The sequence below is a fragment of the Gopherus flavomarginatus genome, chromosome 3 (assembly GCF_025201925.1).
Source record: "Gopherus flavomarginatus isolate rGopFla2 chromosome 3, rGopFla2.mat.asm, whole genome shotgun sequence".
Taxonomy (NCBI): domain Eukaryota; kingdom Metazoa; phylum Chordata; order Testudines; family Testudinidae; genus Gopherus; species Gopherus flavomarginatus.
In genome coordinates this window covers 123,571,530-123,595,246 of record NC_066619.1, presented here as the reverse complement: position 1 = coordinate 123,595,246, position 23,717 = coordinate 123,571,530, and the positions used below count along the sequence as shown (strand labels likewise).

General features: G+C 48.4%; 1 protein-coding gene and 1 long non-coding RNA gene across 8 annotated transcripts in view; one reads left to right on the top strand and one right to left on the bottom strand.

The window, feature by feature from the left end:
• Nucleotides 1-4,811: 4,811 nt before the first annotated feature.
• Nucleotides 4,812-18,066, top strand: PGAP4 (post-GPI attachment to proteins GalNAc transferase 4). Of its 7 annotated transcripts, none has more exons than XM_050943158.1 (4): nucleotides 5,136-5,599; nucleotides 6,114-6,247; nucleotides 8,124-8,158; nucleotides 16,588-18,066. In XM_050943158.1, the coding sequence occupies exon 4, from the start codon at nucleotides 16,713-16,715 to the stop codon at nucleotides 17,898-17,900; it is 1,188 nt and encodes a 395-aa protein (XP_050799115.1). In that variant the 5' UTR covers nucleotides 5,136-5,599; nucleotides 6,114-6,247; nucleotides 8,124-8,158; nucleotides 16,588-16,712; the 3' UTR covers nucleotides 17,901-18,066. The 7 variants fall into 7 exon arrangements, 6 of the variants coding, with proteins under 6 accessions (XP_050799115.1, XP_050799114.1, XP_050799118.1 ...); XM_050943157.1 differs by having other exon boundaries at nucleotides 6,114-6,347; XR_007772999.1 differs by lacking the exons at nucleotides 8,124-8,158; nucleotides 16,588-18,066 and adding an exon at nucleotides 6,935-8,113 and having other exon boundaries at nucleotides 4,812-5,599; nucleotides 6,114-6,347.
• The window catches only part of LOC127046350 (uncharacterized), a 31,524-nt gene continuing 25,737 nt past the window's right edge, over nucleotides 17,931-23,717 (bottom strand). Inside the window, exons 2-3 of the long non-coding RNA XR_007773002.1 lie at nucleotides 18,616-18,738; nucleotides 17,931-18,024 (exon numbers count right to left, since the gene is read on the bottom strand). This is a non-coding gene — a long non-coding RNA (uncharacterized LOC127046350). The remainder of the gene's footprint in view (nucleotides 18,025-18,615; nucleotides 18,739-23,717) is intronic.

The window sequence follows — 23,717 nt, the reverse complement described above, 5'->3', positions numbered from 1 at the left end:
AGAGCTACCCTGCAGATGAAAACTCAAATCTGCATGTTGATAATTTCTGATGCAAATGTGCAGGGGCCAGAGGACCGCAGTAGGAAACATAAGATCAGCCTACAATTGTTCTGTGACTGGGGCAAATTAGCTCACCTCTCTGTCTTAGTTTCCCACATCCACAGTGATGCATTAACGGACATGAAAGGAATGTTGTGAGGATTAATTAATGGTTGTGCAGGGAATTGAACATGAAAGTGCTAATATTACTGCAAGTAACTAGAATATAGGATGTGACTTAGAAAACTGAGCTATCAGATTTTTAAATCTAGTTCCTCTCTCTCTCTCAGGCCTATGCCTATTATTTCAGAGGAAGACAAACCTCAATCCGCACAGCACGCCTAGCCACTGGCGCTTGAGTTTTGATTATACTTATTTGATCATGCATGTTATTAATGGCCATAACATTATCCAGCCTTTGTTAAAATCCAGCTATAGCATTTCACTCTGATTTCCTTCAATGGCAAATTCCATCAGCTGATCACATGATATATAAAGAAATATTTCTTTTTGTTTTAAACTGTTTTGCCACTAACTTCATTAAGAACCAAACTTTTTAAATTATTATTATGGGATCATTTAAGAATAAGGGGGCGGATCAGTTTTTACTGTAACATTCAAAATTGTAAATACTGTATTTCAGTGATGTCCTCTACCTCTTCTGTCAAAGCTAACTAATCCTAGTTTTCGCAGTGCCTCATGTCAAAGACCCACTTAACCCATCTTCATTGACATTCTCTGGACCTTTTCAGTCTGAGTTGTATGCCTTTCTTAAAGAGAGACAAATCCAGTACTCCAGAAGAGAGTGTATCATTGTTCAGTATAATGTGATTATAATACAGTCTATATTGCATTCAGAAGAGAGAGAAGCTTTTTTAACTGCTGTTATATAGTAGGCAGATCTCATTAAAGACCACTTGGCTCTTTATGTTAGAATAAGGATGTTAACACTTATGGGCTAGACAAATTCCAATTTATTAAATTACATCTGCCTTCCAAATCTCATTCTGGTAGTTACATTCCGCCATCCCATGAGGTACTGAGAATCCTCAGCTCCCACTGAAATAATCAAGTAAGCAGATAGCTTGTCTGTGCAGGAGACAGAACTTTTTTGGAAGTAGGTTTGAGGCTGTGGCATGAATATCCATAGGAAAGAAGGACCATCACAAACTTCACCACCTTCCACTCCAGGGGCAAGGAGTTCTTCTTCAAGGTGTTGTTGTGGAAAATTGACCACACGGTTGATTTTGGATCAGATAGCCTGAGGCTCCTTTATTTTATACGAGCATATATGCAAGGAGAGTCAGCATGGCCCCATGCAAGGTGGCAAGCTGCTCATAACTTGTTATAATTTGTGCAGTAAAATTAGGTTCACAATCACTGTTGCTGCATATATGCTATAAAATAAAGGAGCCTCAGGCTGTCTGATCCAAAATCAACTGTGTGGTGACCGCACCATTTCCTGGGAGAAAGGATCTCTATAGATCCTTATAGGAACCAAAACACAATCAATGCTTCTCAACTGCATTTTCACCTTGAATGCTGCAGTTCCTTTCAGGCTGTTCCTGGCATTAACTCAGCAACAGGAAGTTTTGGAATATATGGAAATATTTTTGGAAACTACAGTAAAGGAGGATTTTAGGCATGCATAATTTAATTACCTCTGCCTACAGTGCTCCTTGGCTCGAACAATATAAATGGAGCAATAAAATTCATGTATATGAGATAAGTGCCTCCTGGATAGAGGTTTCTGATCATGTGACTGGATAACCGTAAAACAATACCTCCATTAAACAGCATGTGGTGTACTAAAGGGAAATACACATTACTTTTTTCTGTATTTGCAGAATTTTTCTAGCAACAGGCGAGTTCACAGGCTGGCCAGCAGTATGAAAATAATTTAACCCAAATATAGAGCCATTCTCTTCTGTGCTAGATCAAGCACTAAAAAGTTCTGCAGAAATTTCCCTATAGAGACAGAATCACAGAGGTATAACTTGGGAGATAGCAAAACTGAATTTTGTTTTCTACCACATCTTTCAAAGGAACAGTAGCTGAAAACTCTGTAAATTGTTAAATAATATGAGCTTGGAGAAGCTGGGGAGGTGGGACTGTTTGAAGGCCAGAAGAGGGGGTTCAGGAAAGATTTCTTTCAGGAGGGGATCCCAATCGAGTATGAGTTGCAGTTGTTTGAGGATACCCCATATTGGTTCGAGTGTAGGGTGGTAGATGACATCTAGGGGCATGTGGTTGGAGGGGGTTTCCAAGCTCATCATCAGAAGCAAGCTCCTCACAACCTAGGACACACCAATGCCAAGCAACATCAGACCTTGCCAAAACAACAGGTGCAAAACATGCAGATACATGTCCAGTGATCAGTACCCCAACAACACACCTTTCAAGACCTCTGGGTCCTAAACGTGCTTATCACAACATATAATGTTCCTCAGCCCGTGCACTAAATGCCCCAATAACAACTATGCGGGTGAAACCAGACAATGATTCTTGAATGAACCCACACAGGAAACTGATAAAAGACAAAAATAGCCTATCACCTGTGGGTGAACACTTCACAAAGCGATCACTCTGTATCTCACCTTAGTCCTCCTCCTCAAAGGAAACCTGCACAACACTTTCAAAAGACAAGTGTGGGAGATTAAATTCATAACTTTGCTAGACACTAGAAATCATGGACTGAATAGAGACACTAGATTTATGGCTCATTACAACAAACTATAACCCACTAACAACCCCACATCCCCCGGCTGCTTTCCCCCTTATGACTGGAGAGGTGTTAACAATTTATGCTAAACAATCCGTTCCACCTTGTATTTAGCTGTGACACTGCGCAGTGGCCCGGACTCCAGGAATATTCAGGGCCAGGAATGTCTGGAGCGGAGTCTCTCCCCCGGCCCTGTCTGTTACGCTCCAGGAGCATCCCCCGGGGCCCCAGAGCGGGCAGCTGCCCTTCCGCTCTGCGCTGCTCTCCCTTGCCTGTGTGTCTGGCTGCTGCTGCCTAAGGCGAGGCCACAGCACAAGACCAGCGAGGGCGGCAGGCCAAGGCAGCTGCTGCACCTGTGGTGGGGAGGAGGCGCACACATGATTGGCAGCTCTTCCCTTCACGGCAACCACCGGGAGGTGACACTCAGGCGACTTCCAGTCGGGAGACGTCTGGACTCAACTCGCCTGAGTAGTCGCTGGGGCTTCGGTGAGTGTCTGACCCCGTGATCTGCCCGCCCCCAGCTGCTGCTCCTGCCCCATGCTGGGTAAGGGGCAGCCCCACCCCCACCCCAGTGAGGCTACGGTGAGGGGTAGCAGCAGGGGAGGAGGTGACACAGGATGGCAGCCGCCCCACTTCCCTCCCTGCACCCACCACAGGGGAGGTGAGGCGGCTTCCTGGACTTGAGGCAGAGGGTTGGGGTGTGGGGTTGAGGGCTGTGGGGTGGGGCCAAGAAACAGGGGTTCAGGATGTGGGAGGGGACTCTGGGCTGGGGCAGAAGGTTGGGGTGTGGGAGGGAGTCAGGGTTCTGGGCTGGGGTTGCAGGCTCTGGAGTGGGGCCGGGGATGAGGGGTTTGGGGTGCAGGAAGGGGGTCAGGGCTCTGTGCTGGGGGTGCAGGTTCAGGGGTGGGGCCAGGAATGAGGGGTTCAGGGTGTGGGAGATGGCTCTGGGCTGGGGCAGGGGGTTGGGGTGTGGGAGGGAGTCAGGGTTCTGGGCTGGGGTTGCAGGCTCTGGAGTGGGGCCGGGGATGAGGGGTTTGGGGTGCAGGAAGGGGGTCAGGGCTCTGTGCTGGGGGTGCAGGTTCAGAGGTGGGGCTAGGAATGAGGGGTTCAGGGTGTGGGAGATGGCTCTGGGCTGGGGCAGGGGGTTGGGGTGTGGGAGGGAGTCAGGGTTCTGGGCTGGGGTTGCAGGCTCTGAAGTGGGGCCGGGGATGAGGTGTTTGGGGTGCAGGAAGGGGGTCAGGGCTCTGTGCTGGGGGTGCAGGTTCAGGGGTGGGGCTAGGAATGAGGGGTTCAGGGTGTGGGAGATGGCTCTGGGCTGGGGCAGGGGGTTGGGGTGTGGGAGGGAGTCAGGGTTCTGGGCTGGGGCTGCAGGCTCTGGAGTGGGGATGGGGATGAGGGGTTTGGGGTGTGGGAAGGGGGTCAGGGCTCTGTGCTGGGGGTGCAGGCTCAGGGGTGGGGCCAGGAATGAGGGGTTTGGGTGTGGGAGAGGACTCTGGGCTGGGGTTTGGGGTGCAGGAGGAGGTCCAGCACTCTGCGCTGGGGGTGCAGGCTCTGGGTGGGGCTGAGGATGAGGAGCTTGGGGTGCAGGAAGGGGCTCCAGGTTTGGGGGGGCTCACGGCTGGGGCAGAGGGTTGGGGTGCGGGCTTACCTCTGGCATCTCCTGGTCAGCAACGCAGCTGGGGCGCAGAGGCAGGCTTCTCACCTATCCTGGCACCACAGACCACGCTGTGCCCCGAAAGTGGCCAGGCCCTATTCTGCCTTAGCTGGGCAGCATTGCCAACAGAATTTTTAAGTCCTCAGTTCTGGGTCGTAACCCATGGTTTGAAAGTCACTGCTCTAAGGCCTCATCTACACTACACTCACTCTTCCCCCCTGCTCATACACTGGTTCTTTCTCTCTCATACACCTGCCCCCCTCCCACACACACCCCCCAGCGGTTTAATTACAACTGTACATTGACATAATTTACATCAATAAAATGCTATAGTGTAGACAAGGCCTAATTCTTGTCTCTCTCACCAACAGAAGTTGGTCCAATAAGATTTTACCTCACCCACACAGTCTCTCTAATATCCTGGGACCGACACAGCTACCACAACACTGCATAAATCAAGAAAGACAGTTATTCTGGAGAACATAGTGGTAACATGGTGCATGACAGAAGAGCAACAGGGTTATGTCATAAAGGATCAGGTGGAGGAAGGAGCTTTTAAACAGCCAGGGAATGATCAGTGTACTTGAAATCCTGTCCAGAGTCGGAAAAGGGCCAGTAGGGGGTAATCTGACTGGATTACCAGCCAGAACAGAGAATTGCAGCTGTCTCCAACAGTGAAGGGGTTAACATTTCATTAGTCCTACTGGAATGTTAATGGACCCTAGCAGAAATCCAGTGAGTCTAGCTGCAACAGGAGCTCAGTCCCTAACTTTGTTGACATTTGTCTTAGTTATTTTTCCTCTCATTCTTTCTCTCTCGTTTTTGGTCTCTCTGTCTCCTGTGGTCATGTTTGATTTTAGGTGCCTTGTTTAATCCCACCCTCCTGGCCTGAGAGAGAGGAGGAGGAGGGAAACTGCAGGGGAGAAGTAAGCAACAAGATAAAATGGATAGCAGAGGCAAGAAGCATGGAGGGTGGAATATTGTGCTGCTAGGGAATATTGGAAAGGAAAGCGGAGACACCCAGGATTTACATAAAGCCAGCGGCTCAGGTTTTCAGGATTACTAGCTCTTTCCTTCTCTACATGCTGGGCAAGAATCCAGATGGGAAAACGGATAATTCCTTCTTCCTGTATTTTCCAGCCCAGCTTCTGTGCTATTTTTCCATTATGGCTTTTGCTGCTATGGTGAGTTTGATTTTTGTTATTTTTATACAGGGGTGCCAGGAGGCTTAATGATCTCAAAGGGCCATTGCTTTCTCAGACGAAAGGCACTGCCTAGACCGAAAACATTGTATTATGCTCCTGCCAGTTGTACAGCTCCTGTGGGGGAGATATTAGCGGAGGGTTGGGGGAAAGGAGGAGGCAGAAACTTAATGGTTGCAAAAAGCTGGTTTCCTTGAATGAAGATCTCTAGAGGGACTGTCGTTCTGGGAGCAAACTGCAGTGCGTTCTGATCACTGGGGCAGGGGAAGAGGAGCTGTGGAAGCCCCTGCAGGGACAAGATGGATGTTTTGTGCTTGCTAGAAGGTGGGTGGCCAGGAGTGGTGTAATAAAGGAGGGGAAATGGATAGTGGTCAGGGCACAAAAGAAGCAGCCTTCTGGAGGAAAATTTAATGACGATTTAGTGTAAGGAACAAGTGACAGCTTCCCAGAACGATTCCTTAAATCAGTCTGAGTGAACGTAGCCCGAATTTCCTAGGACAACATCCCTGCGAGGAGCTTTCTGCCTGTTGGCATCTAATAACATCTGCGGCGCCGTTGCCTTGGGAGAGACGGGTGAGGGGAAGAATCAGCTCAGCTGACACTCCCTCTTCTTTGACCGTCATCACCAAGGTAACTGCCATTAATCTCAAGCGATCAGCGCTTTAAGGGTCACATCATGCTACCTGGCAACGCTCCAGAAGGAAAGGACGCACTGGGAAAAACAAGGGCTGTAAGTATGAGATGTTTAAAAATTGTTGCATAGGAAGTTTGCAACCACAGTGATTGTATGGTGAAACATAGTGTATATTCTTAATAACTGTGTGTGTGGGGAGGGGGTTGGGAGGAATATCTGTAACTGGAACTATTGGTGATGGCTCTCTCTAAAGTCACTGGGAAGATGGCTTCACGCACAACTTCTGAACTGCCATAAATGCACAGTGGTTCAACACCTCAACTAGCATTTGCTGGGAGGATAGGGGAACAAGCTGGTCCACTTTACCATTAGTCAAAGCCTGCTGCTTTGTTGCCTCTCAAATGTGTAAAATATGTGTGTGCACAATGTATTTTCCAGCTGCTCTATTTTTCCCATTCACCCTCCCTTACTAGCTGTAGGGATGGGCCTAAATGGATTAGCGCTTTGCTCCAGAGCCAGTAGCATCATGTTTGCTGTCACTTCTTGCAGGGTGGCGAGGGTGGCACATTATTTGTTTTGTACTTAGGGAAAGGCTGCCCACAGAGCTCTGAATCCTTCTGAGTTGAGTACAAAGAAAATGACCTAATGCTGCTTAAGATTTTCAACGGTCTCATTCAAAATAGGTGACTAATGTTTGCCTCTGGACACTGGCTGGAATCTGGATCCTCTGGTTCACACCTGCTACATTTGTACTGTGCTGCTGATCTGTCCTGACTGGAAGCTTTCAGACTTATCAGCAACGGCTTTTGATCACAAGGAAGTGTGTGCCTGAGGCTGTTTTTAGATAACTGAGAGGCAAGAAAGGTGCAGTCAGAGGTGAAAGTAAGTCAGTAAACTTCCCCAGGCTGGCAATTTAAAGGGCCTGGGGCTCCCTGCAGAGGCCAAAGCCCCAGACCCTTTAAATCACCACTGGAGCTCTGCCGCCGCTACCCCGGGCTCCAGCAGCGGGGCTGGGGCAGCGATTTAAAGGGCTTGGGGCTCTCTGCTGCTGTAGCGGCAGCCAGAGCTCCAGGCCCTTTAAATCGACCCTGGGCCCTGAGGCTCCCAGCAGCCTCTGCAGCTGGTAGCTCTGGGGGTGATTTAAAGGCCCCGGGGCTCCCAGCCACAGCCCGAGCCCCGGGGCCTTTAAATCTTGATTTAAAGGCCCTGCCTCTTCCGGTCGAGGCCACGCCCCTGCTCAGGACTCCAGCATACCAGTATGTCCTTTAGCTTACTTTGACCCCTGGATGCAGCATTTCCTGAGTGGTGCAGTGATGACCCCATTCTACTGTTTTGTCCTCCAGCCCAATCACTCAAAGCATGGGAATGGGGAGTTGTACTGCCATGCATGTGGTTAATGCAGAGGTTTTGCTAGTAGTGAGTGTTAAATGACCAGGGTGTAGGGAGGTAGGAACAGCTCCTCACCTTGTGTGATCCTGGACAAGTCACAACACCCTTCTGATTCCCCTCCTACCTTTTGTCTGTCAGGTTTTGTCTATTTAGGCAGGAAGCTCTTCAGGGCAGGGCTTGTCTCTTCCTATATGTACATACAATGCCTAATACAAGGGGGCTTCGATCTCAGTTGGGGCCTCTAGTTGCTACATCATACAAAAAGATGATGATAACACCAGGGAGAGGAAGCCACCTGTAGGTCTGAAATTCCTGTAGTGCAGAGCAAATGATAGAAAGGCATCCATATGTGATTTGAAAATAAAAGGTGCATCTGTATTTATATTAAAAGTAGAGATGAGCCCATATAAACCTCCATGTTCCAGACTTGGGGAAGTTCCCAGGCCATCTCTAATGAAAATTCCTTGTATTCTTTTTATTCAGGACATGTCTACACGACAAAATTAAGTCAACTTAAGGTAGGTCGACCTACAGCCACTGCAGTAATTAAATCGGTTCTTCGTGTCCACACTGTGCTCCTTCTGTTGGCAGTATGCATCCTCACCAGGTGCGTTTACACCAACTGAAGTGGGGCATTATGGGGCACTGAGAGCTGTAGCCCCAGCCCTTTGGGATGGAGAGTCAGAGCCCCACTGCCTCCAATGTGCTAATCAGCAGAGCTAAGCCGGTATGGAGGAGCTTTTTGGCCACCCGCAAAGCAGATTAACTTCACCCCTGAAGCAAAGGCAGCAACGGGGAAGAAACTATAACTCAATCATAATTCGGTGGTTGGGCTGCTCCTGGGATGGCATAGTTTACTCAGGGCAAATTGTAAGGGTAACCTCTGGCTACCACACCCATTTTACTCTCACTTATTTAACAGCTTGACTCTGTTTTCACTTTCCTTTTTCAGTACTCTCTTTCAGTAAGCCTGTTCAAATAGAGGTAAACAAGGTTTAATTCTTCTCCGTCAGTCTCAATGCACTTGTTTAGGCTAAGAAATAAAGCCAGCTTGGACAAAGCACGGCCCTTTCTGACTGGTGTGGAAAATTACTGTCCCACTATTGCAGACCAAGCCAAACAAGTTCAACACCTGTCATAAGCCAGCCTGGCCAATCGCTAACTCTAGTAGGGGTCAGTCATGCTTTAGGTTTGTCTGCATCAGCATGACAACCATTTTCAAGCCTGGTTGAAGTGGCTGGTGAGGGACAGAGAGCAGGGTAACAGCTGATAGCAGTCATTCACAGGCCACATTTAACTGACCAGTCTCTAGCTAAGATGGAGTGCTGCTGTCTCAGAGATATTTTAGTTCTTGTATTTGTAAATAGAGTTTTGCAGTGAAGCCAAATTTGTTCTAACAGCTCAGTTGTCACTTAGGCATCTAAATTAAATGGCCAGATTTTTCACAAGTGCTCAGCATCCAACAGATCCCATTACTCTCAGTGGGAGCAATTGGGTGCTAAGCTCTTCAGAAAGTCTGGCCCGAAAATGATCTCTCCTGACTAATCTCAACCCTATCGGAATTTAGGGTGGGAGTTGCTACACTAGGTCAGACCAGTAGTCCTCATAGTCCAGTATCTTGTCTCTAGCAATGCTTGAGACCCAAGGCTCCAGCAAAGCTTGAAACCCCTAGCTCAGGGGCGGGCAAATTTTTTGGCCTAGGGCCGCACCTGATTTCCAAAATTGCATGGAGGCATGGTTAGGGGAGGCTGTGTCTCCTCAAACAGCCAGGCGTGGCCCGGTCCTGCCCCCTATTCGACCCCTCCTGCTTCTTGCCTCCGATGCTCCCCCCCCCAAGACTCCTGCCCCATCCAACACCCCCTGTTCCCTGTCCCCTGACAGCCCCTGGACCTCCCACCACCCCATCCAACCCCCCCCACCTGACTACCCCCTAGAAACCCCTGCCCCATCCAACCACCTCTTCTCCCTGTCCCGACCACCCTCGGAACTCCTGCGCCTGACTGCCCCCTGCTGCCCCGTCTAACCCCCCTCTCCTTCCTGACTGCTCCTCCACCTTTGCCCCCATTCAACACCCCTGTTCCCTGCCCTCTGACTGCCCCGACCCCTATCCACCTCCCATCCCCTAATTGCCCCCCCAAACTCCCCTGCCCCTTTACTGTCCTGCCTGGAGCACCAGGACAGGCAGCTGCACCACCCAGCTGGACCCAGCCACGACACCACGCAGCACAGAGCACTGGGTCAGGCCGTGGCTCTGCAGCTGCGCTGCCACCAAAAGCTCGCAGCCCACAGCTCAGAGCACTGTGCTGGCGGTGGGTGAGCTGAGGCTTTGTGGGAGGGGGAACAGCAGGGGGCTAGCCTCCTGGGCCAGGAGCTCAGGGGCCGGGCAGGAGGGTCCTGTGGGCTGGATGTGGCCTGCGGGCCGTAGTTTGCTCACCTCTGAGCTAGCTGATGGTGTAGATTGGTACATAAAGTGAGAGAGAGAACAAAGGGAACTCTATTTTTCTTATGGGTTTAAGCTGGTCTGCCAGCAGGGACTTTGCAGGTGTAGCCGCAACTGTTTACCTCTAAAAGTTCTGTATATTTCAATGGGTTTTAACTACTTGATTTCTGCTTAAATCACCACACTAAAAATATCACCCCACAGCCAGAACTCATCTGTCTCTAGCAAAGTGGTTAGAAGTTAGGGCTGCTAGGCACTGAGCCTGCAATTGAATCTGATGTAGGTGGACCTTGAAACTCCTGTGATGCCCGGGGGCTTGGTGGAGATGCAAGATTCTGCTCACATGGGTGTAATGCAGGAGCAGGGCACAAGTCAGACTTTCCCATGAGACAACCAGACTTTGCTGCACACTCTGTAATCCTAACAGCTGATATTTCCATCACACCTTTTATCCTGAGGCTCTACATATTATGAGCTGGATGAAACCTTGTTTAAGTAGAGTTAAAACCTCACTAAGTTTGATAGGTGTGAACATAGCCTTCAATTAACATAACAGTAAGGAAAGGCACTTACCTAAGACAAAAGGAGTACAGTAGAACCTCAGAGTTATGAACACCAGAGTTACAAAGTGACCGGTCAACCGCACACCTCATTTGGACAGTAGCAATGACAAAAAACAAAACAAACAGCCCACAAACAACAACACAAAAAAACCCAAATACAATTACAGTACTGTGTTAAATGTAAACTATTAAATGAAAAGCGGGGGGGGAGTTTTTAAGAAAAAGATATGACAAGGTAAGGAAACGTTCTGTGCTTATTTCATTTCAATTAAGGTGGTTTTCTTCTGCATAGTAAAGTTTCAAAGCTGTAGTAAGACAATGTTCAGTTGTAAACTTTTGAAAGAACCACCATAATGTTTTGTTCAGAGTTACAAACAACCTCCATTCCCAAGGTATGCAGAATTCTGAGTTTTTTACTGTGTGTGAACCTGCTCAGGAGCTTTTGCTGAATATTGTTTTGGGGCGGTTTGCATGTGGGCATGTGTGTAGGCAGAACAGAAAATAAACTAGGAGAGACCGGCAGAAGGAGCAGCTGAAAGCACAGTGTCTGACCCTGGAAGAAGCATGAGGACAGGTTTTTGGGTCAGAAGCACAGGCGGAGAAGATTATTCTTAGTTCTGTTACCAAAGAAGTTGTTTCTTACTATTTGATTCCTGCCGTGTTCAGAGACACAGGACTCTGTACATTCTGTGTAAATATGCAAAACTGCATCAGAGAAATACCAGTCTGTCATCAATTTCTACTCCTACCTGGAACATGCCCAGGGCCCCAAACTTTGGCTAGCTACTTGCGTCAAAAAGGGAGTAACAATATGGTTCACAAAGAGAGCTCATCAGGAAGTGTGGTCACTTTCAGGTGGAACTCTAAAGCAGTGACTTTGGAGAACAGGGTTTGTTATGGTAGGAGGGGAATGGAAGAATAGCTTTTCCAATGAACACATTTTAGGGTGGCAGAGTGGGATTACCCAAGGTGCCATTTAATGGCAAAGAACTAGATTTTGGCCTTGTTTTATATGAGCACATAGTTGGAAGTAAGGAATCCCTCTGTTGTGATGACCATATGTGGGCTCCCCACGGAGCAGGCATGGTGGTGGCAGAACCATGGCTGTCCACTCCTCTACACCAATACAGAGGAAAATACGCTGCACCCTGAAGAGGGGTGTTATATATGTCTTCCTTCCTCCACCCCCCAGCACAACTGCAGTCCTGCTAGGCAGGGTGTCTCTGAGCTACCACAGGGGCAGTGTGGACGCTTTACTCCCCCCTGACTTCAGGCTGTGCCTGAGTGGCACAACGTAGTTCAGAGTAAATGGGGATACGATAAATACGGGAAGGGGATTTGATTTGTACACAGTGCCACATGTCTGGAAGGATGTGGAGTCATGGGGCTGATAGTCCTTAAAAAAGCGAGCAAGATCAAGTTATATTTTTCAGCTAAACATTCAGACAAGAAATCGATCAGAAGCTGAAACGGATACAGAGCTCTACAGGAGTGTGTTTAAGAGTAATATCAGTTGAAAGCATTTACGCTGTTACAACAAAAACATACAGCCATTGCACGTGGGGGAGGGTTGAAAAAAATTACAAAATCCAGTCATGCCCTAGATAAATATTTTACTGAAAATGCATTTAAAGTCCATCACAAATATCTCTAAAATCTTAAGGGAAATTACATAGAGAACTGTAAAAAGAGTATTTCAGTGAGAACATTGATAACACATCTGAAAAATGGGGGTAAGGCCAAAATATGAAGCATTCTAATAAATAGAGAAGAGCCTGAAATAAGAGTCTACATCCAGGTTAATGCCTGAGAGTGGGACCAGAACCAATCTCTACAAAGTGTGGACTCCAACAACCCTGAACTTTGGGATCTCTCCATTTAAGCGGTTCCACTCACCATTGTAGCCCCCCCCGGCTGGGAGGCGGGGTGTCCTTCATTTCTAGCACCTCAGTTGACCATTTCTTTGGCTCTGCAATGGCCTATTTCTGTCTTCCTATTTCATGGCCCAGCCTTCCAGCCAGGTCATCTCTTTGCAGTTCTGTCTCCTTCCAGCTAAAGAATCCACAGCAACACCCAAATAGAGCTCCTGCTGTCCCTCTCAAGCTGTATTGAAGTTCTCTGCTTTCAACCCCCACTCTTGGGCACTGCCGAGTTATTTCTTTGCTCCTTTTCCCCAGTCCTTCCCCTTCCTGGGGACTCTGGCAATTTCTACCAGGGATCTCCCTGCTTCTTTGAGACTCTCCTGCTCCCTGTGGATCTCTATACCCTGCCTTAACCAGACTCTTCCCAGAGAGCTGGCACTTCCATCGCTCCTCTGTCCTAGATGTCCCCTTTTTGACAAAGTTCTTTCTCTATGTAGTCCTCCATGACCCTTTCCCAGCTGGGGTCATTACTGGTGATTAAGCCACCAGATCAGGATCTGCTGGGGGGTAACTGCTAAGTAACAGGTAAGGCTGAGGCTGACTTTCCTTAAAGGGCCTGCTAACCTTTGGCAGGCCATTCTAGAGATGATGGGGCCGGTCTAGTTTTCTTGGTCCCTTTGACTTGAGTTCCCGCCCCATATCTCTACATACCCAGGAAACCACCCCTCTGCTCCCATCTGATTGTGCTCCAGTCTCACAAGTTGTGGTGCTTCTCCTCCACTGTTTATGTCTCGGTGACCCTTCTACTCCTGCTATATGAACAGGAAGTCAGTAGATGGAGCCACAACACAACTTTCCAGGCCAGGAGAAAGATGGAATTACAAGCATCTCTGCGGTGACTTGCAGGCACAGCGATCTGGGGATGGTACCCTGATGACTGGCTGTGTGTGTAAAGCACGCATCCAAAACAGTGAAACCCTATGCAAGGGCACAGGTCTCAAGGTACCTCTGATTCACCAAACTGTGTTCCATCCAAGCATCTGATGAGCTGGCAGCCAGTCCTGCATTCCTCTCTCTCCCAAATAGTTCAAAGATGCCTTTCCTGAAGGGTGGGTGAAGAACAGGTGGCATCCGCTTCCTGCTCTTCCCTGCCTCAAACAGGCCACCCTGATAATGATCATCTTTGGGAGCAGTGACCTGCTCAAACAGGGATTACCTAGTGTGACGAAGTGGGACTGGTTTTAATGTTTCCTCTGAATACGGGCTGGTGCCTCAGCTCTGGCCAACCCTCTGTCACCTAGCAACTAATGGCCCGGCTCTTCCTCCCTGCAAGGGGATGCTAAAGGTGTGGGAGACAGAGAGACCAGGTGACCCCCTGGCCCAGGAAAGAGACAAAGCCCAGAGAGGAAGGGCTGGAGGGGGTTGGGTAGTTTTTGGAAGCTGGCTGGAAAATGGAGGGGAGCTCTGAGGAGGCTCGGGCCTCCCAGCGGGGCGGTGGCCTCCCTGGGGCCCCAGATGGACCTAACTAAAGGGCGTCCTGTTGTCTGTACTGGCAAGACCTGTTTTGGACTGTGTTCCTGTCATCTAAATAAACCTCTGTTTTACTGGCTGCATGAGAGTCACATCTGACTGCAAAGTGGGGGTGCAGGACCCTCTGGCTTCCCCAGGACCCCGCGTGGGTAGACTCGCTGTGGGAAGTGCACGGAGGGGCACATGCTGAATGCTCCAAGGAGAGACCCAGGAGGTGAAGCCATGTGAGCTTCTTGCCCTGAAGATAGTCTGCTCCAAGGGAGAGGAGGCTCCCCAAAGTCCTGACTGACTTTGCAGTCAGAGCATCGCCCGGGGACTCCGTGACACCTAGCACCCAGTATGTGTTCCTGAAAACTACAGAGCCAGAACAGCTTGCTGCAGGCCCACAGCTCCTCTAGCGCTCGCTTCCAGTTTGTTCGGTGGAGGGAGCCTGATTTCCGTCTTCTACTCTGAGAATGTTAATGCCACCATTGATTGTGCTCCCCACCCACAGACGTGGGACCTGATCCTGCAGGGCCTTGCAGACACAAGCAGCCCTGCTGATATCAATGGGCCCACACCCATGTACTTGTGCGAGTGAGGCTTTGCAGCATCTGGCCCTTCATGCAAGTGCTCCCTTCACTGTGCCTGACAAACTGAGGAGCAGGGGCAGTACACTCACCAAATTAGCCCAAGATAGCTTCAGAAGTGGACCTCAAGTCCCTCGTGTCCTTGGGCCTTCAAGTCCTCATGCCCTGAGGACTCTGGGCCCATATGCAGAACAGCAGTACAACTCTCTGCTCTAATACCCTTGCAAAGCTCATACATTCAACACAATAGGTTATACATAAAACTTTCAGTTTCTTCTCACTGTGTTTCTGTGGGGACTGAACTGTTCAGATTTTAATTTGTTTTCTTTATTTATGTTAATATATAACTGAAAGTAATGTCTGTGAATTATAAACTAGGCATGTTATGCTGTAAACATTAGATTATTTGTTTCTTTACCATAAGATTGGACAAACTTATTTAATTAAATTCATTTCTTTAGTTCCTTTTGGGAGTTGAACGTGGGGAGGTTGACCCTGTGCAATCCTTGCTGAAAATCCTTAGAGCCTGATCTCTGGGTCTCCATCTACTTTTCTATGGGAGTTGGGTTTTTTTAGGCACTGGAGAAGGGCAATGAAGTGAACTATAGCCCACCCAAAGGGTACAATAACTTTGTGTAAACTAAGTGCATTGAGACAGTTAAGAGTGGGCTAGTGGCAGCCCAGAAGAGTGGGGCAGAGTAGATGGACAAATACTAATTTTTAGGAAGTTAGAGGGGGTTGGTTGGTTCAGCTTTGATTTCAGATGTTTAATGCAAATTCTTAATTCTAAATCTGAGTTAACTGTTTAATCAGTAGATATATCCAGTTGCTCCTGAGTCTTTGTCTATAATAGCACTTTTGTTGGTAAAACTTTTTCCTCCTTAGCGATGTAAGTTTTGCCAACAAAAGTGCTGGTGTGCACAGCACTGTATTGGCGGGAGATGCTCCCCTACTGACATAGCTGCTGCCACTCATTGGGGTGGTTTAATTATGCCAATGGGAGAGCTCTCTCCCGCCAATGTAGAACAGCTCCATGGGACACCGTACAGTGGCGCAGCTGCAGCGGTACAACTGTGCCGCTATAAGGTCTGCAATGTAGACATAGCTTGAGAGGCTTGATCTGCCTCTTTAAAGTGGTCCAGAAAGAGGGAGCAACCTGGGAGTAGGGGATCGGAATTGCATTATTTAATAGAAGGAGGGAGAGAATCATGGTTATGTGCCTGAGCCTGGTTCAGACGTTCCTTTACTGCCATCAGACTCCACAATGCATTGAACCTCCCAGCACCCCAGAGAAGCAAAGAATAAAACAGGCATATGTACTTGTGAAATCACGACCTACAGAAGAGAAGTACGTTTCTATCTGGACCGAAAGTATGGTCTCCTGGTTACCACACTGGGCTGGGACTCTGGAGAGTTGATTTTAGATCTTGGCTCTGCCACACACTCACCCAGTGACCTTGACCAAGTCATGTAATTTCTCTGTACCTCAGTTCCTCATCTGGATAGTAGGGTTAATAATGCATTCTTCCATTGAGACTGAGTTGTCTACTTAGATTGCAAGCTCTTTGAGGCAGACACAGACATATGTACAGCACCAAATACAGTAGGGTCCCAATCTCAGTTGGGGCCTCTACATGCTTCCATAATAATAATGTTACTAACAAGATCAGAATCCCCAGCAATCTCATGGGACTCTCTAGCCATGGCGTGTGATGTAGTAGCCTCAATGAGCTCAGCGACTCAGGATGGACCCCTGGGCTCCTTCATAAGTCACCCTATTATTACTTATGCTGTCCCAGTAAGGGACCCATTGAGCATGATGCCCAGTGACCTTTTCCCACCGCTGCTTCAGTGGCATGGCATTAATTTCCCCATGAGCTCGTCACAGATTTTTGCTCTCACCAGATTGTTAGGCCTGGAAGTTCTTCCTCTGATACTGGTTGATTTGTGCATATTTTTAAATGTTTCCTTCTTTCCCTGTAGGTTGGCTGCATTGGTTAGGCCTCACTTATGTTGCACCACTGATGGCTTGCAACTCCAAACAGAAGCAGAGGAGTGAATGAATTGAGGCATGAGCACAGGGGGACCACGCCCTGTATCCAGCAGCCATGCTCCTCCGAGGATTGCGGCTCCATGGGAAGTGGTGCCGTTTTTCCAGCCCCATTACTCAGTTCCTTACCTTAACTGTGGTGACGTTTGGCGTGTTGGCTCCCTTGATTTGCCACCGGCTCCTCCATTCCTATTTTTACTTACGCCGCTGGCATCTGAACCCCATGAGCGAGGAGTTTCTGAAGCAGAATCAGGAGGATGGCCAGACTGCCCTCCGTTACTTTGAGGACCTGCGGACTCCTAACTCCTCGGAGATCTCAGGTGACAAGGCCCTCAGACCATGGCTGCTCATCACCATCGTCACCGTGCAGAGGCGGAATGAGTTCCACTACGTCCTGCAGGTAGCTTCCCGCTTCCACCGCCTCCTCCAGCAGTGTGGCCCTCGCTGCCAGAGCTACCAGGTCTTTATCTGTAACGTAGAGCAGGACCCGGGCAACCACCAGGACGCCAGGCTGTTGGGTAACTTCTTTGCAATGGTCAGCCGCTACAAAAACTGGGAGGACCCCGATGCCGCAGTGAACCAGTTTGAGAAAGAGAAGCGGGACTATGCATTCTGCATGGAGCAGTCGCTGTTGGCCTACAATCCAGAGTACATCCTTCTGGTAGAAGACGATGCTGTTCCCGAAGAGGAGATATTTCCTGTCCTGCAGCACCTGCTGTTGGAACGGCTCTCAAAGCCACACCTCAAAGATGCCCTCTACCTGAAGTTGTACCATCCCGAGCGACTTCAGCACTATATTAACCCAGAGCCTATGAGGATCCTGGAGTGGCTCGGCCTGGGCATGTTTCTGGGCCCCCTGCTGAGCTTTGTGTACTCCTGGGTGTCTGGCCGCCCAAGCCTTACCTGGCCCATTGTCCTGTTCTTTGCCTTGTACAGCATGGCACTAGCAGAGCTGGTGGGTCGCCACTACCTGCTGGAGCTGCGTCGGCTGACCCCTGTGCTCTACAACGTGGTGCCAGTCACCGAGTGCTGCATGCCCGCCATGGTGTTCTCTGCCTCTTCCGCCCGCCGTGCCTTAGGTTACCTTCGGGAGGTGCACTGCCATCCGGGCTTTGCCAAGGACACTGCACTCTATTCCCTGTTGCACATCAAGGATGAGAGGGCCTATGTGGTGGAGCCCAATCTGGTCAGGCACGTGGGGATGTTTTCCAGCCTCAGGCCAAATAACATCCCTAAACTACTGTGACCCACCAAGAAATGCCTTTATGGAAAAACTGGGAGCCAAGGGAGCCTTGTCCTTGGGCAGACATATCAGGTGTGACTCCAGAGGTCATGCCAGTTGCAACTGTGCTCAGAACTACCAGCGCCACCTAGCGGAGGGAAAGGAAATTAAAAAAAAATGTTTACTGAAACCTATAGCTACATTTATTTTATAATGAAGAAGTGAAAGGAGGATGGAGGTTTTCAGGGAAGGGGAAGGTTTGCTACTATCCTTAGTCATTTTTTGGGGGAGATCCCAATACATACACACACACACATATGCCATTTGCACGTGAATGTGCCTCCTACAGCACTGTCCAACAAACCAGTCTCTGATATCACAGACCCAAGACAGTTAGGCTATATCAGCTGATGTTTGAGATCTCCTTTGTATTTTTAGCCCCATGCGCCCCCCCACCCGCACTTGTCCTTCCTTACCTACAATGGCCCTGTCTCAATTCCCTCCACATTAGTCAATGCCACTCCTGTGGTCACAATCTCTCAGTCTCAAGATACTGGAAATGCTAGCCAGGGTGAGTGCATCGGGCACAAGCTGACCTAGGAGGAAATATGGAGCTGGAGAATAGCCCTTGTTTCCCCGAAACGTCTCTATATATTATCCCGATGATCTGTTCATCTCCTCAAATAAAAACATGAAGAGACCTTTACAAGAGGCATGATGCATATAGTGAGTCCCTTACCCCACATTCTGCACATGGTTCTGGGAACACGTTTCATGCTGCTTCAGCACCTCCGGGTCTTCTCCTTTGTGGGTAACACGCCTCTTCCCCCCAAAGCTCTCTTTTCACCTTGGAGCAGAGGATCTGAAACGCAAAGTCCATGTTGTTAGGATACAGATGTTCAGGCCTGTCTGCAAAGACCTATACTTTAAGAATTTAGGTGTATTCTTATCACTTAGCTAGTTATAGAGGTATAAAAGAAAGAATCAAAAATCACTGTCTGTCTGGGCCTTCTCTTACTGTGACAGTCTGAGGTCCTGTTTAGTCACATTGAAATAAGGCAGTCTGAGGCTGTTAGGAAGGTGATCCGATCTATCACCTCCAGAGAAAGGAAAGAGCCTAGATGATGTAAAAGGAAATTTAGTTTAATAGCATTCTGTCTGGCAAAAACTCACATCAATAGACACAGCTGGAAAACCCTTATGTCTGTATAGCTGTAGTTGTGAAATCCTCACTTCTGTATTGTTTTGTATGTTTATTTGCATGGTCTCTGTCTGGTTCTGTAATTGTTTCTATCTGCTGTATAATTAATTTTGCTGGGTGTAAACCAATGAAGGAGGTGGGATATAATTGGTTAAATAACCATGTTACAATGTGTTAGGATTGGTTAGTTAAATTTCAGTAAAATGATTGGTTAAGGTATAGCTAAGCAGAAAAAGTTTTACTATATAGTCTGCAGTCAATCAGGAAGTCGGGGGGGGGAATGGGAAGAGGGACTGGGGATGGGGGATCATGTTTTGCTAAAGGGGGAAATGGGAACAGGGGATGGGAACAGGGACACAGGCAAGGCTCTGTGGTGTCAGAGCTGGGAAGGGGGATACTGAGGAAGGAAACTGGAATCATGCTTGCTGGAAGTTCACCCCAATGAACATCGAATTGTTTGCGCCTTTGGACTTTGGGTATTGTTGCTCTGTGTTCATGCAAGAAGGACCAGGGAAGTGAGAAGGTGAAGGAATAAGCCCCCTAACACATGTTCTTCCCCATTGCTTCAGCCTGGGTCCCCATGGAGCCAAGAACACTAAAACCAAACAACCTCCCGCTTGCTGTATGTGGCTTGGATTTGCTGGCCCATGCACATACTCATACACAGCCTCCCATCAGAACAACCTTTGAGATTGCACATACAGCTACCTCTCATTGGTGAGGAAGAGCAGATTCCCCATTTAGGCCCTGATCCTGTATCACCGGGAGCTCACTCGTTAACTTTATTGAGCGCAAGCCCTTAAAACTGGCCCTAGATGGGTTGCCACCTATCCTGATTTTCCATGGATTCCACCTGCAGCATAGAGAAGCTCGTTTGCTTTGTGCAGCCCAATGAACGATCCAGCATGATCACATTTTTACAGGAAAGGTGAAGGAACAGTTGCAGCAACATGGTGTCACAGTGCACTTATCTTGCCTCAACTTGCAGTTAGATATAGCTGACAGCTGCAGAAGACACAGTTCTCTGCTCCTACCACGAATAGCTGGGCATGGTCAGATTAGCAAGTTTCAGTAATGTGTCATATCGAAGGAGCCACTTCTAAATACACATGTTAAATAACTAATCTTCTGATCCAACTGGCAGGGAGTTTGGATGGTTTCCAAGAGTTGGCTGCTTTTTAGCTGACCTGTTCTGTGTGCATTGAAAACCAAAACCACGTGAGAAATAATTGGGGGTTGTTACATATTCAAAACTGTCTTTGAAAGGTTTGTACCCCATGGCCCTGATCTACAGCCCATTGCAGTCAGTGAGAGTCTTTTTTTACTGATTTTTAGGGTGCTTTGGACCAGGCGCTATATGAGGAGACCCACACCCAGTTTTGAGTGGCATTTGGGTGAAACTGTGTGCAAATCACAAATTTTCCTGGCTTCAGAATGAACCAAGTGAAACAGTTTTGGGGGGGAAAGAGTTCCACTTTCAGTTTTCTTCTTTTTTGTTTGTCAGAGCCTGGAACTCATGGTAAAACTAGGAGTAGTAAGGGCAGATGTCTGTCGGTGTGTGAACCCATGTGGACTAAAACCAAAGAAAATATTTGCACAAGGCCCCTAAGAAGTAAGTTTCACACAAAAATGACGAGGAGTCCTTGTGGCACCTTAGAGACTAACAAATTTATTTGGGCATAAGCTTTCGCGGGCTACAGTTCATTTTCAGGTCATGAGGGGCAACTGACTTGTAAAATGCTCAGCACAAAGGAGATAGGCAGTCAGTCACAGGGTGTCACTAGAGCACAGAACAATGCCAGCTCAAGCACTTGATCTTTGCCTCTTGCTAGATCAGCTGGGATTCTTTTAGAGGATCACTGTTGTTTGCACAGGGGCATGGACTGTAAGAGCTGATAAAACACTACATTTTATTTTCACCTGATGAAAATTCCAAAGGTTCCATACAGCAGTCACCAGCATCCTATCAGGACAGATGCTGAAACCTGTTCCCAGACTGAGTGCAGCTGGTATCTGGCTTCTCTGTGTCTCCCTCGCAGAGAGCCACACACACAAGTATCTTCTCAATAGTGTTGTTCTTTGTCAGGTTGTAGAATTTGGGGGTCATTGTGAATTTATTCCACTAAGTGCCTGGGCACATAGAGGGAAAGGTGACTATCTATTTATGCTGCCTTGACTGTTGAATGTTTCAGATGTGGGGTATTTTTTTTCTTCTTTGTTTTTTAATCTTTGTACTGTATGGATCCAGAACAACACCCCATTTTTTGGTGCTTGGTTGTTCATGTTAGTGCAAAAGAAAAGCCCACAGCAAGGGGTTACAAATTGTTTGGCTTAAAAAAGAGAGAGAGAAAGAACAAAGTGATAATGCTCAGTTAATAAATATTCTGGTGTGGGAAATGATTTATTGTTTTGTCAGCATGTTGCTTTTCTTCCTTACCACTATGGGCTCGAGCCAATGCCTCCTGCAGTCAGTGGGAAATTTTCTAATGATTTCAGTGGATGCTGCATCAGACTCTTTATTTCTGAAAATTCTTCCGTCAACCTAGCACTGTCTACACTGAGGGTTAGAGTGGCTTAATTACATCCCTAGGAAATGTAGATTTAAGTATCCCTGAGCAACATAGCTGGGCTGACCTAACTTTTTAGCATAGAACTGGCCTAAATCACTTTGGGCAGCCCACAAGGCACAGGCATTAAGGGCTTTCCAGAAGCAGGGATGCAAAGGTTGCATGTTTGCCCCTGGGAAGGGATGCTAGCTCTGTTTAAACACTCAAGCCCTCTGTCTTCATTCAAGCAAGGATTCTTATACCCAGCCAGCTTGCAGCTAGATAAAGGCAGGGAGCCCTCTTAAGATTACGCAGCCAAATGGCATTGTTAGGTGCAGGAGTGGCGCCACGGTTTTTGTCGCCCTAGGCGGCAGCACTCCTCCTCTGAGCATTCGGCGGTGTGGGTCCTCCCGCTCCGCGTCTTCGGGGCACGTCAGTCGCCTAGTGGAAGCGCCAGCCCTAGCTAGGTGCAGGAATGTACCTCTCCATTGGGACAGTCTCTCTGAAGCAATGCATTACTCATTTGGTGCCTTCTCCAAAGCCCACAGTGGGAGTCTTTCTATTCACATCAGGCCCACACACAATATATATTTCACATTGATTCTCTTTATTAATCTTTTTTTTAAAATGTCCTAATGGTTTTAAAAATGCTTAGAAAGAGACCCTATGTACTTATTTGGCCTCCCTCCCCATAAAATGTGAGTGCCTCACTAATGGATTTTGTCCTTCCAACACCCCTGGGAGAAAGAAATACTGATCCCATTCTACAGATGGGGAACTGAGGTGCAAGGCGATTAAGGGTCTGTCTGCACTCGGAGCTGGGGGTGTAATCTCCAGCTGGAAGAGACATACCCCCCTGCCAGCTCTGAACATGCTAAAAAGAGAGCGTAGCTGTAGCAGTGTGAGTGGCATGCTCCTCCAAAGATGTACCCAGCCAAGATGCTACATATGTATTTGGGGTGGCAAGCCCATCCTGCTGGTTATGCTGCCGCAGCTACGCTGTTTTTAGCATGCTTGCTCGATCAGAGGTAGCGCAGGTATGTCTCCTTGAGGTGGAATTTACACCTCCAGCTCCAAGTGTAGACGTGCCCTAAGTGACTTGGCCAAGGTCTCACACAGTCTGTGGCGGACAAGGGAACAGAACCCTGAACCCCAGCCCAGTGTCTTGCCCCTCAGCCCAAAGACACTCCTCCTCCCCTACATCCTTCTGTGTGCAGGGCATGTCTGTATGTTGATGCTGTGTGAGTGTGTCAGAGACGTGTGTGAGGTTGTGCTTATGGGGAAGAGCTGTGATTATGTATAAGGAGGGTATAATTGGGCATATATGTGGAAAGGGGAGTGTGTGACTGTGGGCATATCAGAGGGTGTGCGTTGTGATTGTCAGTAAAGGGATGAAAGGACTGGAGTGGGGGACAGCAGTGTATGATTGTGTGTGTGTGTGAGCACGGGGGCCCTGTGATTGTGTGCAGGGAAGTATGTGTAGAAGGGGAAGTTTAGTGCATGTGTGTGTAGGTGGCTGTTGAAGAGAGCTGTGGTCGGGGGGAGTCTTTGCATACATGTGGGAGGGGCGTGTCTGCTAATGGGAAACTGTGTCTGTATTAGTGGGTATTGGCAACACTAGGGGCCATTTTGTGTCTTGAGTCCAGGGCAGACTCCAAGAGCCTTCCCCCTTGTGCCTTCCATGAAGGGCACGGGGCAACTGCAGTCCCTCCTATTCCCCTTTGGGTGTAAGTAATCCACAAGCAGGTGGGGTAGAGCCCAGGCTGATGGCCTCTCCCCTTCTGCACATGCTGGTGGAGCTGGCCAGAGGCAGAGAGGAGTGTATTGTGCAGGGATGGTGCCACAAGCCTATTCCCTCTGTAGCTAAGGGGAACTGGGATCCACAGTGCCTGCTGGTACTTCTGCTGACATGAGGCAGAGCCACCCCACATCTCTACCTCCCTGACAGGTTTGCCAGGAGGCTGCACTGATTGCTGTGGAGCCAGGACTGTGGAAAATTTCTCATAACGCTGATTAAAGGCCAGTGTTTCTGAGATGAGGATTGTGGGGTGGAGTGGGGAAACAGACCACTTTACCAAACAACTTCCCTGATTA

Excerpts from the sequence above, each read along its gene's own strand:
- PGAP4 (XM_050943160.1), top strand. The coding sequence starts at position 16,713 with ATGCTCCTCCGAGGATTGCGGCTCCATGGGAAGTGGTGCCGTTTTTCC.